The 15,432-nt window shown below is 41.3% G+C and overlaps 1 protein-coding gene across 2 annotated transcripts in view; it reads right to left on the bottom strand.

The window, feature by feature from the left end:
• NARS2 (asparaginyl-tRNA synthetase 2, mitochondrial) overlaps positions 1–15,432 on the bottom strand; it is a 47,524-nt gene that overhangs the window by 873 nt on the left and 31,219 nt on the right. Inside the window, exons 8-13 of one of the 2 annotated variants that reach the window (XM_014249598.2) lie at positions 12,313–12,411; positions 11,854–11,891; positions 10,014–10,080; positions 8,390–8,527; positions 7,184–7,281; positions 5,598–5,624 (exon numbers count right to left, since the gene is read on the bottom strand). In XM_014249598.2, coding sequence (XP_014105073.1) covers positions 5,598–5,624; positions 7,184–7,281; positions 8,390–8,527; positions 10,014–10,080; positions 11,854–11,891; positions 12,313–12,411 — 467 coding nt within the window. The remainder of the gene's footprint in view (positions 1–5,597; positions 5,625–7,183; positions 7,282–8,389; positions 8,528–10,013; positions 10,081–11,853; positions 11,892–12,312; positions 12,412–15,432) is intronic. The other variant, XM_088051201.1, reaches the window with a different exon arrangement.

Below are 15,432 nucleotides of genomic sequence, written 5' to 3'. Positions count from 1 at the left end.
AAGAAGCAGAATTGTATTAGCAGAAACCCCAAGTTTAAGCCCATTTAAACCAGCATAGCTATGCTTTGCCAATATACTACAGTATGTTTTTTTAGGAGCAAGAATATATTTGGGTACACAGAACAGCTTGAGTACCATAGCTCTGCTCATATGGAAAACACCTTTGTAGTTCTAGTACCTAAAGCAACCCTAGCAGAGGCACAAACACAGGTTCCTATGGAATCACAAAGCACTTCCACTACTGGAGAGGAAGCTCTCTGCTTGGGCTTGTCTAGCCTGTGCCATGTTGGTGTGGAAATCTGCCCTGCAAATTCTTTCAATTTCTGTTTGCTTTTCAATAGCCTAAATAATTTCATTTTCAGTAATTTCTTCAGAAGCTTAAATAGGTCTTGCTGTCAGTCTGCTCAACATTCCTGCATTTTTATTTTTTTTTTTCTTTTAAGGTAATTATGATGGCTTTTTGCTACTTTTTCCCTGATCACTCTTACAGACGGATTCATTTATTTCCATAGTCAGACAGAATAAAAACCCTTGAACATATCTTTTCTGAAAATGAGATCTGGAACAAGACATTTTGTTTTGCAGAACAGCACCTGTTGTGCACAGAAAACGTTTGGAAGCAGATACTCTGAGTATATGGGTGTCAACAAGATTATGATGATGGTTTTTCTACAGTTACCCATTTCACAGCTGGACTGTGGCTGATATGATACTGTATTTGCAGCTATAAATTCTCACCAACAGTTTTATTTTAATAGAAGTGAAAAACATCTCAGTGCTTCTATTGATTTGTGGGGCTACTTCTGAGCTTGCTGAGGACACCAAGTTTTTCTTCTTTATATGAATGCACTAGTAGGGGATTGAGTGGCTCCAGATGTATTACTTTCTTCTAATCTTGGCGTATGAATATTTCATCCTCACAGTTTAGAAAAAAATCAAGTGCACTTAAATATAAACGCATATGTTTTACTACTTATGCAGTGGAGTAGAGGGGGGCAGAACACTGTGAAAGAAATTAAGATTGGATTGATTGCAGTAAATGGCTTCCCAAACTCTACATACTGTTAATAAACTGCAAGGAAATATTATATTTGTGTATATATATATACTTATATATGTATAAATACGTAAAATATGCATTATGTATATTTGATTGTAGTTGTTTGGACATCAGATCTTTTCGTGGCTTGAAGACTGTATTTTAACAGATTGAAGACAAAGTAATGCCCATGATCACCTTTACTTGCAAAATAGAAGTACTCTCCCATAAATTCTACAGCTGCAAGATTGCCCTGTTGCTCAGTTTGACAGTATGCCTTTCATACCATGAAACATTATTTTTCCTTACAGCCATTACAGTCAATCCAATATTCAGGTTTTTTTCTTCCCCAGTGTTTTTTCCTTCCACTCCACTGCCCAAATAGCAAAAAGAGAGGCAGAACTTACTTCTTCCTAGTAGTACTGACACCCAAAGTGCAGTTTGAAAGCTGAACATCAGGCCCAAGAGTGGGACATGTTTTCTGATGATTGGGACCCACGTGCTTTTCTCTGTGCTGCTGGGTTAGCTTGGCTCACTAAGGCTTGGTGTATGCACCCCACATCTTGTGATGAGGATTATGCTCGTGGATATGAACATGCAGGCTGTGCAACAGCATGGTGGTCTTCATCTCTACCCACTTTACACAGACTGCATTAAGAACTTAAGTCTCTGCAAACACCCTGGAACTGCTCCTAGGGAGCTCTGCTGCGCAGCTTTACAGGGGTTTGCAGTGAAGGTGATGGGCAGACCTGATGCTGAGAGTGATGACTCATGAAAGACCTCATAAATGTGAGGGTTACGGGTTCTGGCTGTGGCAGATCAGTCTGACCCAGCTCAGGGGTTCTGAGCAGAGCTGCCAAACCAGCAGCTAACTACTTTAGCTGTAACCAGGAATACAAGTAACAGCACAAACTTTTCTGATGATGTCTGTAAGTGCATCAGCCTTCTAGTTGTAGTCTCAATTGCTTTTGCAATTCTGCAGTTGAGACTAAGTCCAGCATCTTCTCTCCCTTTTTGCTGGCAACAGAGTTTATAAAGTCATTGTAAGAAGATGAAATAGCTACTTCCAGATGAACAGTAATAATAAATTCTACCCTTGCTTATCCAAGACTTTGATCAGTAGATCTCAAAGCACTTCGAGAAACCATTTTGGCAAAAGGGGCGAAACAAAACCCATCAAAGTTAATGGAAAAAGTCCATTGAATTAAATGTGCTGAGGATCAAGACAGTGAATCCTTTCTGATGACTGTGCATAGAAGAAGCAGAAGAATTGAGAAATTTTCCATTCTTTACAGATGAAAGGAAAAGTAACTGCCTGCAGATGAAGAGAAAAATCCCTTTAGGCTGGAAAATGCTCCCTGAGGTTTTCCTTCATTCAATAGTCTACAGACACTGGATGCTTCTCACCTCAAAAAGAATCATGAACTAGTCTAGTTGTTTTTGCTAGTAGCTCATACTTAAGAGAGGAGCTGAGCACTCTGTTGGCAACTGGTGGACCGTGCAGCATTATTCCACAGGGGAAGTAAGTTTCTGTGACCTCAGCTAGCCCAGGTGTTCCTGCTCTGTACCAGAGCACTGGTAGGTCTTCAGAGATTTGAATCTTACTAAAGTGTGTACTGTAACAACGAACCCCAGCAATGAATTCCAGGAGCTCATTATGTGCCATGTTAGAAGAACATTTCTGTTCATCCTTTTAAAGATTTATATTCTCTTATCATCATCATGAGCTCCCTGTGTTGCACAGCAAGGCACTATGAAGAGCAGTGCTCTCCTAGTGACCATTCATAAACAGAATGTGTTCTTTTCAGTCTCTTTTCAAAACAAATATAACCTCAACCTTTTATGCAATCCCCTTGCTACGCTGAAGGTTCTGTGGCCAGTTTGAAAAATGTAAGGCTGAAAGAACAAAGGTACTATAGTCCATGAAACTGAATATTCTACTGTGTGTGTGTATGTGTGTCTAAGAAAAACCTCCCTGACTTTCTGCCTGCCTCTGTCTGGCCCAGCATGGCACTCCAGTTTCTTCCCAGAAGAGGAATAATATTCCAGGCCAGGTGGCTGCTAAGGACAGTGATGGGTTACCTGTTTTAACTGGGCTCTGAAGAAGGTTAAAGGATGAGGTGAGTATAGTCACTGGCCATGGGCTGCAAGTGGTTTGCCATTGCTACTTTTCCCTAAGCCCAAGTCCTCCTTTTTACCCTGACATGCAAGGACCCAACAAAACACTCTGACATTCAAGCTTCAAAGATTACTGGAAGTTAAAGAGCCCAACACAGCTCAATCTTCTTCACTCAGAGCAGGTGCAAGGCCAAAACAACACAGTAACATCCACTTGAAGACAGTAAACAACATCTGCTCTGCTACTGTGTACTTTCACCAGTGTTATACCAGAAGATCAAAAAGATACCTGGACTGGTAAAGGGTTCAGTATGAGACAATTGTCTCCACTGAAGCACATGAAGATAATCAGAGTAAGGAAAGCAGTGCCTTACACGTAGGAATGTCCAAAACACTGCTCACGCGGATGGTTGTGGGAACACATTGTTCATTACAAAGTTCCTGCTTTGTTACTTTTAAGATGGCACTTGGAGGCTGCAAACAGCATCAAGTCCTCTGTTTACGAGGCAATATACTTAATACTCCCTGGTCACAGAGAAATCAATGAACTCCCAGAGTACTCTCATCACTTGACTTTCCCATCTCATTTCCACAGACCTCTCAGTTTAGCCAAGATCATCATCTACAGCTCTGAGCTATTTTCTATCTAGAATTCAAAGGAAAAAATGTGAAAATAAGATAAAATAACTACAGAATCAAGCCAAATATTACTCCAACTGATATTCTACATGGAAAGAAACTTGCTTAACAGGAAAGATGTAGTATATCGAAGAAGCCTCAGAGTTTGACCATGTCACTTTATCCATCTTTTGAAACACTTCCTAAAAGATAGGAATGGCAAGAAGCAGAGCAGTATTTCAGACCATCAATTGCCTCTGCCTTACGATTCACCCACAAACAAGGCAATCTTGAAACTGCCCAAGAAACAGTCAGACCCCACAATATCCTCTTGCTAGTGGGGGGAAGAAAACAGGTAGAATCAAAGATATGGCAATGGTTAAGGGACTTGAAAGGAAGATCACATTCAAAAGTCAGCAAATACTATATTTAAAAAAGAATGACTCAACTGTTCTTCCAGGAGTTTGTGAGCCAGCTTTGAAGGCTCAATTCAATCACTAAATTGGAGGAGATTAATTTTAGTCTCTCCTGCCACCTCCACTGAAAAGATGGATGCTGGCAAGCCACCTACCTGTATTCTGGCAGATTTTGGATTGCAGTCCAGAAGCATCCAGAATTACTACTATCCTACACCTTCCTAGGAAACCAGACTCTGCTATGGCAGAGGGTAACAACAGCTATCACGTTCTCCAGGAAGTTACATTGTCTGTGATGGAGTGGAGGGAATAAAGGAGGAAAGAGTCTCCAAAACAAGATTACAGCAGGAAGAGTTTACAGAATATGATCATTACATATCATGTGAAAATGCAAATGGGTGACAGGCAATGTCCTAATCTTTTTTTTGCAGGAAGCATGGGGAAGGGCTGTGCTATCTTAGTAGTGCTGGAAAGCTCTGCCATTGAAGACCAGACTTCCTTGGGTTGTATCTCAGGATCTAACCACACAACTTATCACCCTTGTTCAGGATAATCCTTCCCTTAGATAAAGGGATATGGTGTATTCTGGGCCACAAATACAACAACAAAGGAAGAAGTTAAATTCACCCTGTTTGTACATGGATGATGTGAAGATCTGCCATACACTGGGCTCTTCTTCAGTGATTTCATATTGCAGGAAGAGGAGACTGAAGAACTTATACTTTGCTTTTTTTCAAGGCAGCCTTCCTAATGATTACTCCAAATACTGCAGAATATTTGAAAATTCTCTTCTAAATTTAATTTTCTCTGCACTAGCACTCTCTCAGTAGCCATGATGAAGTACGTAGCAAGAAACACTATGAACTTTCTGTCATTTTAATGGGATAAACTGTTAATTCAAAGGTTGATCTGTTTCCTTAGGAGGACAGCTTTAATTGCTTTAACTCCTTTGTCAGAGAAGATTTTTCGACCCAATTGCCCTGTCAATAGCAAAGGGAGTTATTCATAGACCTCTTAAGGGTCACAAATTGCTGTGGTTCTGTAACCTGTTTATCTCGTGCATGGTGGTCAGAATCTACCCAACTTCCAACACAGCCTAATGATTTAATATCAAAAATCATTATGGGTTGTAAATTAATCCACCTCATGCAATCCTGAGAGGAATGACCTGTGTTGTGAGAGGACAAATTGGAGGCACAAATTAAGTAGCATTAGATTAACCTTTGTTTAAATGAACCGGCTATTTCATTCAGACTGGCAGTGATGGCATGGCAACAGGGCCAAAAATTGTTCCTTCAAAAGCAAAGAAATAATAAAACAAAAAACAAACAAACAAAAATTAATTCCAGTTGCTTAAACAGTCTTAAAAGAAGAAAAAGAGCTTGCAGAGCAAGGTGGCATCTTACCATTGATAGGCATCTGTGAGTCCTAATCTGTGAAACAAAAAGAAAACTCCTTGTAAGTAAAGGAACAGTTATTCCACACAAGCAGCACTTTCTATTGTATGAAGCATGCATAAGGAGACAAGAATCCTGTTTTTTCTCTCTAAGGTTATGCTGGTTATGCAGGAAATAGAATTTAAAGGTCTGAAGTATTTGGGCTTAACAAAATGAGATCCTGAGGACTCAAAACTGAGAAAAACGTGAAAGGAGGTGTGATTTAGTGAAGACACACCCCATTTGTGCCTTGAAATGCTTTCTATGACTTTCCTGACAAACAAGAAAGTCTGGCTTCAAACTCCACATGGACTGTTTCTCCTCCTCCCGAGGACTGTGGACTCAAATACTGGCAAGAAGTTTTGACTGAAAAAGTGCAGCAGGCAACATTGTAGTTTACATGAGTTGAAGCATGCCTGCTTCAGAGGGTTTACAGGGAGAGCAGCAGGAAGCACAGCTCATCATCCTACTAAAAACTGAGAATTAATGTTCTGGTGATTTTTATTGCCTGGTGCCTTTTGGATTCATTATGTTGAAGTGGATTTTGCTCTTCTCCACTGACTAGATATAACTGTGTGAGCATGTGTCTGATTTAAGGAACAAATTAATTCCCAATGTGCAAATGGTGTTACTCTGGGATTAACCTTCCTCCAATACTGCTTTGCACAAGTGTATGACTGGCCCAAACAGTCATACAGAACAGAAGTGTTCAGGTGCTGGGTGGGACTTTGCACAATCTGCCCATGGCAGCATGGCTGGAGCTGGATGGTCTTTAAGGTACCTTCCAACCCAAATCATTCTCTGATTCTACAAAATTTTTGAACAATCAGGTAGGATCCAGAGCACAATTGTCTATGGATAATTACCCAGTGTATAGTGTCAATTATTAATTAAAAAGAAGCTCTGATGTTCTGACATTGAAGTTAGCCTAAAATTACCAAAAGTAACAAGACACAGGCTAAAGCAGCAGGGAAAGAGGAGCCCCCCATGCAACAGCACAGACCTTGAGCAGCTCCAGTGAAGCTTCCCATGAAACTATTAGCAAAGAGCCATATTCTCTGAAATCAGGCCAGTCACTGAGGCCAGCTGCATCACAACTGACAAAGCTTCTGACCAAAATTGCAATTCCTCAGTTACACAATGTGATGACAAAGAGATATCTAAGTTCTGTGTATGTGACAACTTCCACCTTCACAATCCACTTTCAGCCACAAAAACTGAAGAAAAGGATGAAGTGTCCCACAGCAGACCCTGCTCCAGACAGTTGCAGCAGAGCTGAGGCATCCTACTGCCCTGAGCTCTTAGCATAAAGAAAACTTTTCTTCTCTGATGAGCTAAAACAGAGAGGCCTTTTGCACACCTATGACAAAAGCACAAGAACTTCTTCACCAGTTTTCAGTCACCTACTCAGATAAATAGACAACACAAAGACAAAAATAGACTTCTTTTAAATACTATTAGCTGCTCTTCCACTCCTCTGTCTTGCCAACCACAGAGAGCTGCTGAAACACTCTCCTGCTCAGGCTAGTCTCCTGGCATCTGTGGATTTTCCATACCTCTGTAAGCGTGATTCGAGGAAGGGCAGTCGCTCCTCTCTCAAGCTGCCTCCACACAACTCCCCTACTCCTGGTACAAGGAGATCAACAGCTGCAACCTTCAAAGAAAAACACCTAATTGAAGTCATGCCACATAGGCACACAGTGATTAGCAGAACAGCTGATTCCAGTTTGGTTTTTTTTGTAAAACCCTACTGTAATTCTTCCAGAGTCCAGGACACTCAGGTAAGGATTTGCACGTACTTGAAAAGTCTTTTGTTGACAGGAGAAGGCTGTGAGGAAGTTGTGCAAGGATAAACATCAGTAATTTACAGAAAACTTAAATGACAGCAGCGATGTCCCAGACTGAGGACATCTACTGCAAATGGTTTGAACTGAATCTCACCAAGTTACTCTGGTGACAACCTGTGTGAGGTTATAAGGAACCCAAGAGCAGCTCAGAAGATAGCAAAGACATATGGACAAGTTTTCTGAAGCGCTGATTCCCAGCTCTGATGCTGTAGCTTGTGTTCAGCCCTATCTATCCCCATTCCTTGAGCCAGCTCTAATGGATATGGTAGCAACGGCACTGATGTGCTGCATCCAAGTATTAGGATCCAAGTGCTACCACTCAGGCTGTTAGGTTTGGGCTGTCTGTCTTCTCTGGTTTGTCTTCTAGGGTTATTTTTCTTATCCCACAGCTGAAATGTTGCTAGAATTAAAGCCACTGAAGACACAGTGGTGCATGGCAGTGTTGTTGGTCTTTTTAGCAGAAGCAATGTTTCAGATTTTCTCAAATCATTTGAGGAATCACAATTTCAAAGCATGAGACTTGATAAAAAGTTTTTTTCTTGTGCCCATCTGCTATTTGAGCATTACATAGATTCTACATTGGGATGACAAGAGAATCACAGATTACTTGGAGTCATCCAATTCTAGGCCTTTCACTTAATAGTACAGAAGTTTACCAGGAAAATAAACAAACTATGGCAAATTTGTCTTAAGGCAATTAAGGGAAAAGTTAACACTGTCCCAACTCCCAATTCTTCCTCCTCTTGTTCCCACTTTGGATATTTTTTCTACAATAAGAAAAAAATGGACAGGATCACCTGATGGTCACATCTTATCTTGATCTTTTTGAGGGCAGGCCTAGCAGATGATTTCTGTCAGTAGGCCAAGACATGTTCCTAGACAAAAAAGTGGTGGAGGTGTGACCCATGGACTCACTGTGTGTTGAGGTCCGTCATCATTGTCCCGCATGTAGAAAGGTTTGAGGTCGTATGGGTAGTTAACCACAAACACAGGAACCTCCCCACAGTGCTTCACCAGGTACTTCTCATGTTCCGTCTGGAGGTCACAGCCCCACTGTAAGGACAGCAAAAGGGGCCTGGGAATCTGCTTTGGTGCCTCTTGCCCATGGCAAGAGACCCAGAAAAGTCCCTGTACATAGAGAGATGCGCTGCTTTGAATAACATGAAACCAAGCAAAGCAACTTCTCATACAGGTCACTGGGAAGTAGACATTTTGATGAGTTTTCAGGCAGAGCAAAGCATGTAAAATAATATGATTTAACTTAACAGGGCCAGATTGTCTCTGCAGCATCAAGCCCAAGCATCTGGTATCAAATCAGAAAAAAACCTAAAACAAGCAAAAAAAATCCCAACCCCAAAAACCCCAGATCACACTCTGCATATCTAAAGGAAAAGAGAGCCTGCTAACTTGATCCAGCAAACCAACCTTATTTCAGTATTACCTTTAGCGTATAGAAAGCAGTTTTCCTAGGCTGATTACTCTCTTCCCTGCTGTGTCCTGTTACATGCTACATTAATTCTCACTTAAGAAAATCTAGCACCCTATTAACCAATTCTTTGTTATCACAAACCTTGGACATTTGCAATGTCCTTCACTTTTCCTTTTTTCCAGGGATGTTATAAATCCTTTGGCTTTTGACTTGAGACTCCCCAGTCCATTTATAGGACATGTAAAGAGTATTAGGAGAATGGAAGGGGAACAGGAAAACAGATCTCCCCCAGGCTCTCTTAATACTAAAATATCCCAAGTTTGCTGTCTCAGATCCAGGTAGTACATAGACAAGATTTGAAGTTCTACACCCACTTGTGCACAGGGATGAGACACCCAACTGGCTATGAGGGTGGCTTCAGCCAGAGGGTTATTTTCCTCAAAGTATCATAATGAGATAATGATTAAACAATATAGACATAAGATGAGCAGCACCACAAAAGCTGTCCCATACTGGAGTGTGTGTTTGAAACTGGGCAAAATATGTTTTTAAGAAAACCATAATCCCATAGCTTTAGAAAGACTAGCACATTACTCTTTTTCCCAGTCAACATCTATGCTTCAGAAAGACAAGGGATTCCCTTTACCTACATGTAGATTACATGGTATTTTCACATGGTATTGGTTTATTAATCCTTGTCAAACTTTTGGTGCTATCCTCTTACCTTTCCTTTTGTTGAGAACTATTACAGTAACTCTTCTTATATGATTGCAACTGAATCAGCAACACTCTCAGCACTAGTCACATACAGGAAAGAGAAGTGCCTTTGCTAAAGACTTGGTCCTTCAACTGCAATCTCATCACTTCCTTCCCTGCAAGTGTTACATGTTCTCCTGCTACAGATCTCACTCATTGTATTGTTCCCATTTCAACCCCAAAGGGCAAAAGTTACACTGGATTTACAACCCAGCAAACAAAACACCCCAGGAGGCAGATAATCTGTGCAAACAACTCTTGTAGTATCAGAGAGAGAGACAGAGAGAGAGAGAGAGTGGAGATTCTATGAAGTTCAGGCTCTGCACAGTGACAAACCAGCTGGCAATGACCTACCTCTGGCTTGAAAGTGAAAGTTTGAGGAGCTTGCTTCAAAATTTCCACTGCTTCACTGTAGGAAATTCTGCAAGAGGAAGAAAAAAGTCTTTAAGATAACTATGAAAGGAATAACAAAGTTTTCTGGCTCAATGCCATGCTGGAAAATTAAGGAGGCATTTCCCCACCACCATGCCAACTTGTGTGTAATGTCAGACTTCCCAGCAATGCTTCTTTGGACAGAAACCAAAAAGCATTTTATATGGCAAGAATCCTATGTTTTCCTGTGCTTCAGCTACATGCAGGGCAGGAAGTGCTAAGCTCTCAACACTTCTGCATTATTGCAATATTGCATTTTAGTCAGAAGTGAGCTCTGCAGGGAATTGCTTCATAGAAATTTGTGATTTTTTTTTAAGAAAACAATATGTCCTCATCAGCATAGCTACAACAACATAGCTCTAGTCCAGGGTGTGTTAGGCAAAAATAACAGTCCAGGGTGCAAAGGGCTTGTAGCTCAAATGTTTCCACTTTACTTTGCAAAAACCATGAGATTTATATGTGCAGCAATGTTTCTCTACTTCTCTGGCAGATTTGAGAGCAGATTCTCCACCAATTTCCACCAACACAAAAGAACAGCATCATGGCAAAGCAAACAGAAAAAGTACAGTGAACAATGCTCCAGGTTTGGTAACTGGAAATCAAGACTCAATGGAAGATAATGTGGCAGCCAAGTTTTCAACATACCAAGCCAAATGTTGTGGACAGAGAGAAGAAATAATAACTTGATCACAATAATTTCATCCTTGTATCACTGGCTAATCCAATGAAAAACCAAATTCCCTAAGGAGCACAAGGTCTTTGCACCCCATTACAAGGTTTCACTAAAACAGGGAAGGCTTCTGGAGGAAATACCTCAAGAAGGAGTATACTGCTCTACATGTTTGGGTTATGTGAGGCCACAGACCAAATGAGGTCTATGACTGGCACAGGTTCAACACATGTAACCAATGTGTGCAAGCCAGGAATGCCCCAGATTTGCCAGCAGCTGATGAAGAGAGACAGAGAGGGAGAAAGAGATGGTCTGTCTCTCTCTCCTTTTCCTTGGTACATGGGAGAAGCTGCATGCAACTTTGTCCTTTCAGAAGTATCAGTTAGGTTCAAAGAGAGGTCTGAAAATGGGAGATGGTAACTTCACTGAGGACTCCCATGGTGCTCATGCAGGCAGAGGATCAGGGGATCAATTGTGATCCTGTTGCCCAGGTGTGGCTGTAGCTGATTAACAAGATAACCAGCGCTGGGATGAGCAGCCCTACAATGTTCTGTGGGATAAATCAAGAGCTTCACCTTTTGAAGAGACAAGCCAGGAGTAGGGAGGTGGTGGCACTCTTGGGGGCCAGTGAGGGAAACTCAAGCCCTTCAGTTCTTTAGCACAAAGAGAACTGGGAGTAGAAGCAACACAATCAATTTGGAATAGAAAACCAATTGGAATTGTTAAATATAATAAAATGCTTCCATAAAAGGAAAGCCACTGGAGTCAAAGTGTGAATGAAAGCAGAGCATCAAAGCCAAAACCAAGCAAGACTGTGAGCAACCACTGTGCAGGTACATGCTGGAAGGAGAATAATTTTGAGGGTCTTGTCCAGGGGAGTAAAAGCCAAAGGTCAGCAGATTCAGGTGTCAGTCTCATGCAGAGCTGAAAGGGTATACCTGACAAACAGTAAAAGGGAACTGCAACTCATGCTCTTTTGAAGACATTATGCTAACCCAGAAGACACTGAGTTGTGAAAGAAAAAGCACATAGACAAAATAGGAACTCTTTCCCCCAAAGCCCTCTGCATGATCATTTTGAAATAGTACTTACATCATAAATTTGTGCTTCAGTATTTGTTCCAACCTGCCCTTGGTCAAAACAAGAAAAACATAAACATGTAAAGCTACTCTTTAGGGTTCAGGGGCAAACTCAGGAAAGTGACGTCCCTCTATACTGTAACTTGTAAGACTGCATTCTGATCTAGATATGGGTCAAAATCCACTCCTGGCCATTCAGTGCTAAAAGGGTACCAAATTATTGAAGCTGATGATTCAGAGGCTACCAGATGAAGTGACAACTACAGTTCTACCACACTTACTACCAGCTACAGAAAGTTTTATGTCCTCTTGCTGTTAGCCTAAACAATCACTTAAGCTCAAGATGGTATTTTCAGAGTTTCTTAACACAGGACAACAGAGTAAAAATAAAATAAAAAAATTAAGCCTTCCTATAGCCATGAACCCCCAAAGACACAAAAGGATTGCAGTTCTTTCCTGTCACATGCATTACCTTCTGTTCAGGAGCTATGTATTTATGAAAAAGCTCAACATCACGAGGACATCTGGAGAGCACAGTGCTCGTCACTGTCTTGAAAAGATCTTCCATAACCTAATAGGGAAAAAAGGAATGCATGAAAAATGAACATTGCTTAGGTGCCCCAGACTATAAATTAAACACAGTACACATCAGCCAAGGGTACAGAAGGAGTTTCTGTCCTTCTGCATGGCCAGACTGCATAAGAGGGAACCACCTCACTAATGCTCCTAATTAGCAGGCTTGCTTAGTAGCTGAAGAGAACTGGAACCTTTATTTTTGTTATGGGTTTAGGGCTTCAATGTTGGCTGATGGCCTCAGTATCCTCAGTCAGGTATCTCCAATGAAAAAAATCATAGCTAAATATTCAAGCAGCAACCCTGGGTAGCCACAGACACATTATACAACAATCTGTGGGCCCGGTCTCAGATTAATTCTTAGTGAGGCATTTGTCCTGTAATGAACAATTCTGGATTTCTGCTTTGTTGTTAGAAAAGGCAAAACTGAAGGAAAGAGAATAAACATGTAGTATGCAGAGCAAGCCCATCAAACAGATCTCAGCTGTAGAGACTCTGTGCAGTAAGGGCAAAGTGAGCATGTACAACATGAGTAGAGAGCTAAAGCAGAGGACACATCAACGAACAGATGTTTGAGAAACTAAAAATATGTGGTTCCATTTCCCTAAACTAATGTGGATTAACTAAATGACATTATCATCCAATTTGGATATACTTATCCAGTAAAACGGGCTTCACTCATTAAGAAATTAAAATGTCATTAAAAGCCCCCACATGGGATGCTGTTGCATTTTCATCAACCCATTTTAAGAGTCATTTTCTCTTCTGGTTAAGCAAAGCAAACCATCCAAGACACTCGCTGTTGTGCAGACTAAGAGTTCCTATGGCTCCCTGTAGTCTTACATCAGCACAAAGCAGGTAGTTGACACCTGCGGTATCAACTGATGATCATTCCATCTCTTCTTCAAAATCACCCTCTTAGTCCCATTTTCATTGTAAAAACAGAGCAATGCATATGGGACTACATGTTGTCTCAGCCTGAGATGGGACAAGGTTTTCCTAACAAAGTGTATCTCAAAGTTCTGGCACATTCTTGGCTGGTTGTGGTGGTTTTGTGGTTTTTTGTTTGTTTTTTGGTTTTTTGGTTTTTTTGTTTGGTGGTTTTTTTTTTTTTTTTTGGTGAGTGTAACAACTGCATCAATTGCAGACCTGAGAGAAGTGAAGTTTCCACTAATTATATCTAGGTGAGCAGCAGCCCCTAGACACCACAAAGCCTGTGATGGTGGAAAACGAACCTGCTGTTCAGTCAGCAGATCTCAAGAAGACCCAATAGGTCTGTGCCTTACAAGGAACCAGATCTTACAGGGTAAGAGGAACACAAGACACAGAAACAAAGCAGCTAGGCTACTGATATAGTCAAAATGAGATTTCAGGCACGTTGTTCACACTTATGCTTAGATGAACATCCTTCACACCTGCCCCAATCTGCTGAAACACTGCTCTGTGCTGGTCAACAACCTCTGCAACCCACCAGCCTAGTGAAGCTGGTAAAGCAGTCCATTTGGACTCTCTGGAGCCAAACTCAGACTCAAGACTCCTGCATCAACCTGTGCCCTCCTTTTAAAAAAAGGGAAGATGCAAATAAGGGAACAGCATTATCATATGCAGATGAACAGTTTTACGCCTCCTGGTACTCAAACACAGAGGAAATGAAAAGCCAGAATTCCTGCTGCTGAGTGGCAAATAACCAAACAGTCAGCTTTGAACTTTCTTCAAAGTAGCTAGAAAAAGGCTTATGCAAATGAAATTAGAAAACTTCTTAGCAATTCATCTGGTTTCACCAGGCAGAGACGAAGGGATTTTACATTAAGCTTCCTCTTTCTAGAAAATGAAAGTATCATCTGGTTTCAGAAAAGCATGTTGTTTAATTAGCACTTTTTTTCCTCACTGTGCGATAAAGTAACAATTAGGTTCCCACAGCATTCAACATAAACAGCTTCCTCTTGTGGAAAAAAGATGTGGGTGGTATGGGAAAAACAATCTGAGAAATATTTCCAGGTTTGAGACTGAGGTTTTATCCTGGCAAAAAAGACAGATACGTGGATCGTACACTGGCCTCCTCACTGCTCTTATTTATGCCAAACAAGTACTAGGCACAAACGGTAGACGCAAAGAAAGAAAAGGAGGAAAAAAAATACTTCAAACTGAGAATATATGTCTTTAAGCAGATAGTATAATGAAGGACTGCAAAGAAGGCTATAGGAAAAATGAGTGGAGAAATGTAATCACTGGCTTGTTGGTTTAAGGGGACACGAGTTTGAGATGTAGGTGAACATACACATTGGTGAACATACTCTGTAAGAAGCATGTTTGACAGGAGACTTAGAAAAAGTCATGGGAAAAAGGCACTGGAATCACAGCAAGTAGCTCATGTCAGAGGTGGGACTCCAGCTGTCCCAAAAGCCCAGTAATTATGACCAGGGTTGAAACAGAGCACATCATCAATAAAACAGCGGTAAAAGTCAGCAGCAGCAACTGAAGGTGCTGTGCACTCCAAGAAAGGTTCAAATCGTCATCTTTACTACGTAAGAAAGTTTACATAAGAAAAATCGCATGACCTGCCAGTAGGATTTTTACGTATGTATTTAGCTGGGCCCTGCATATGGACGCTGGGTAGGTCACAGGCTACTTACATATGAAACACTCACCAGTGGGCCACTGTTTGTTGCCTCCATGCTTGCTCACACCCACTCTGTGTGTGCCCATACACACAGAGGGGAGATCACATCTGATCTATGTCTCTCAGCAACACAACCAACAGCTCAGGCCTGATTTTGGAGAGATGCTGTTGCTGTGCAAGAAAAGAGACTAGTCTGCCAGACCACTGCTCCACTGGCTATTGAAACTGAATGCTGATAAAAGTTAGGGAAGAGAGCAAGCCTGAGCTACACAGCTGGATGCCACTTCAGACAAGGAACCTACAGTCCTGCAGATACGCCAATGTCCCTTAAGACTGTTGTGCAAAACTCTTAGAACAAAGCCTTCCCATGCAATTACTGGTGTTTGCTCCCTCAAAACT

The sequence above is a fragment of the Pseudopodoces humilis genome, chromosome 2, assembly GCF_049639895.1.
Source record: "Pseudopodoces humilis isolate 2021_Gansu_Grassland_sample_001 chromosome 2, ASM4963989v1, whole genome shotgun sequence".
Lineage (NCBI taxonomy): Eukaryota > Metazoa > Chordata > Aves > Passeriformes > Paridae > Pseudopodoces > Pseudopodoces humilis.
This window is presented reverse-complemented; position numbering and strand designations above follow the sequence as displayed.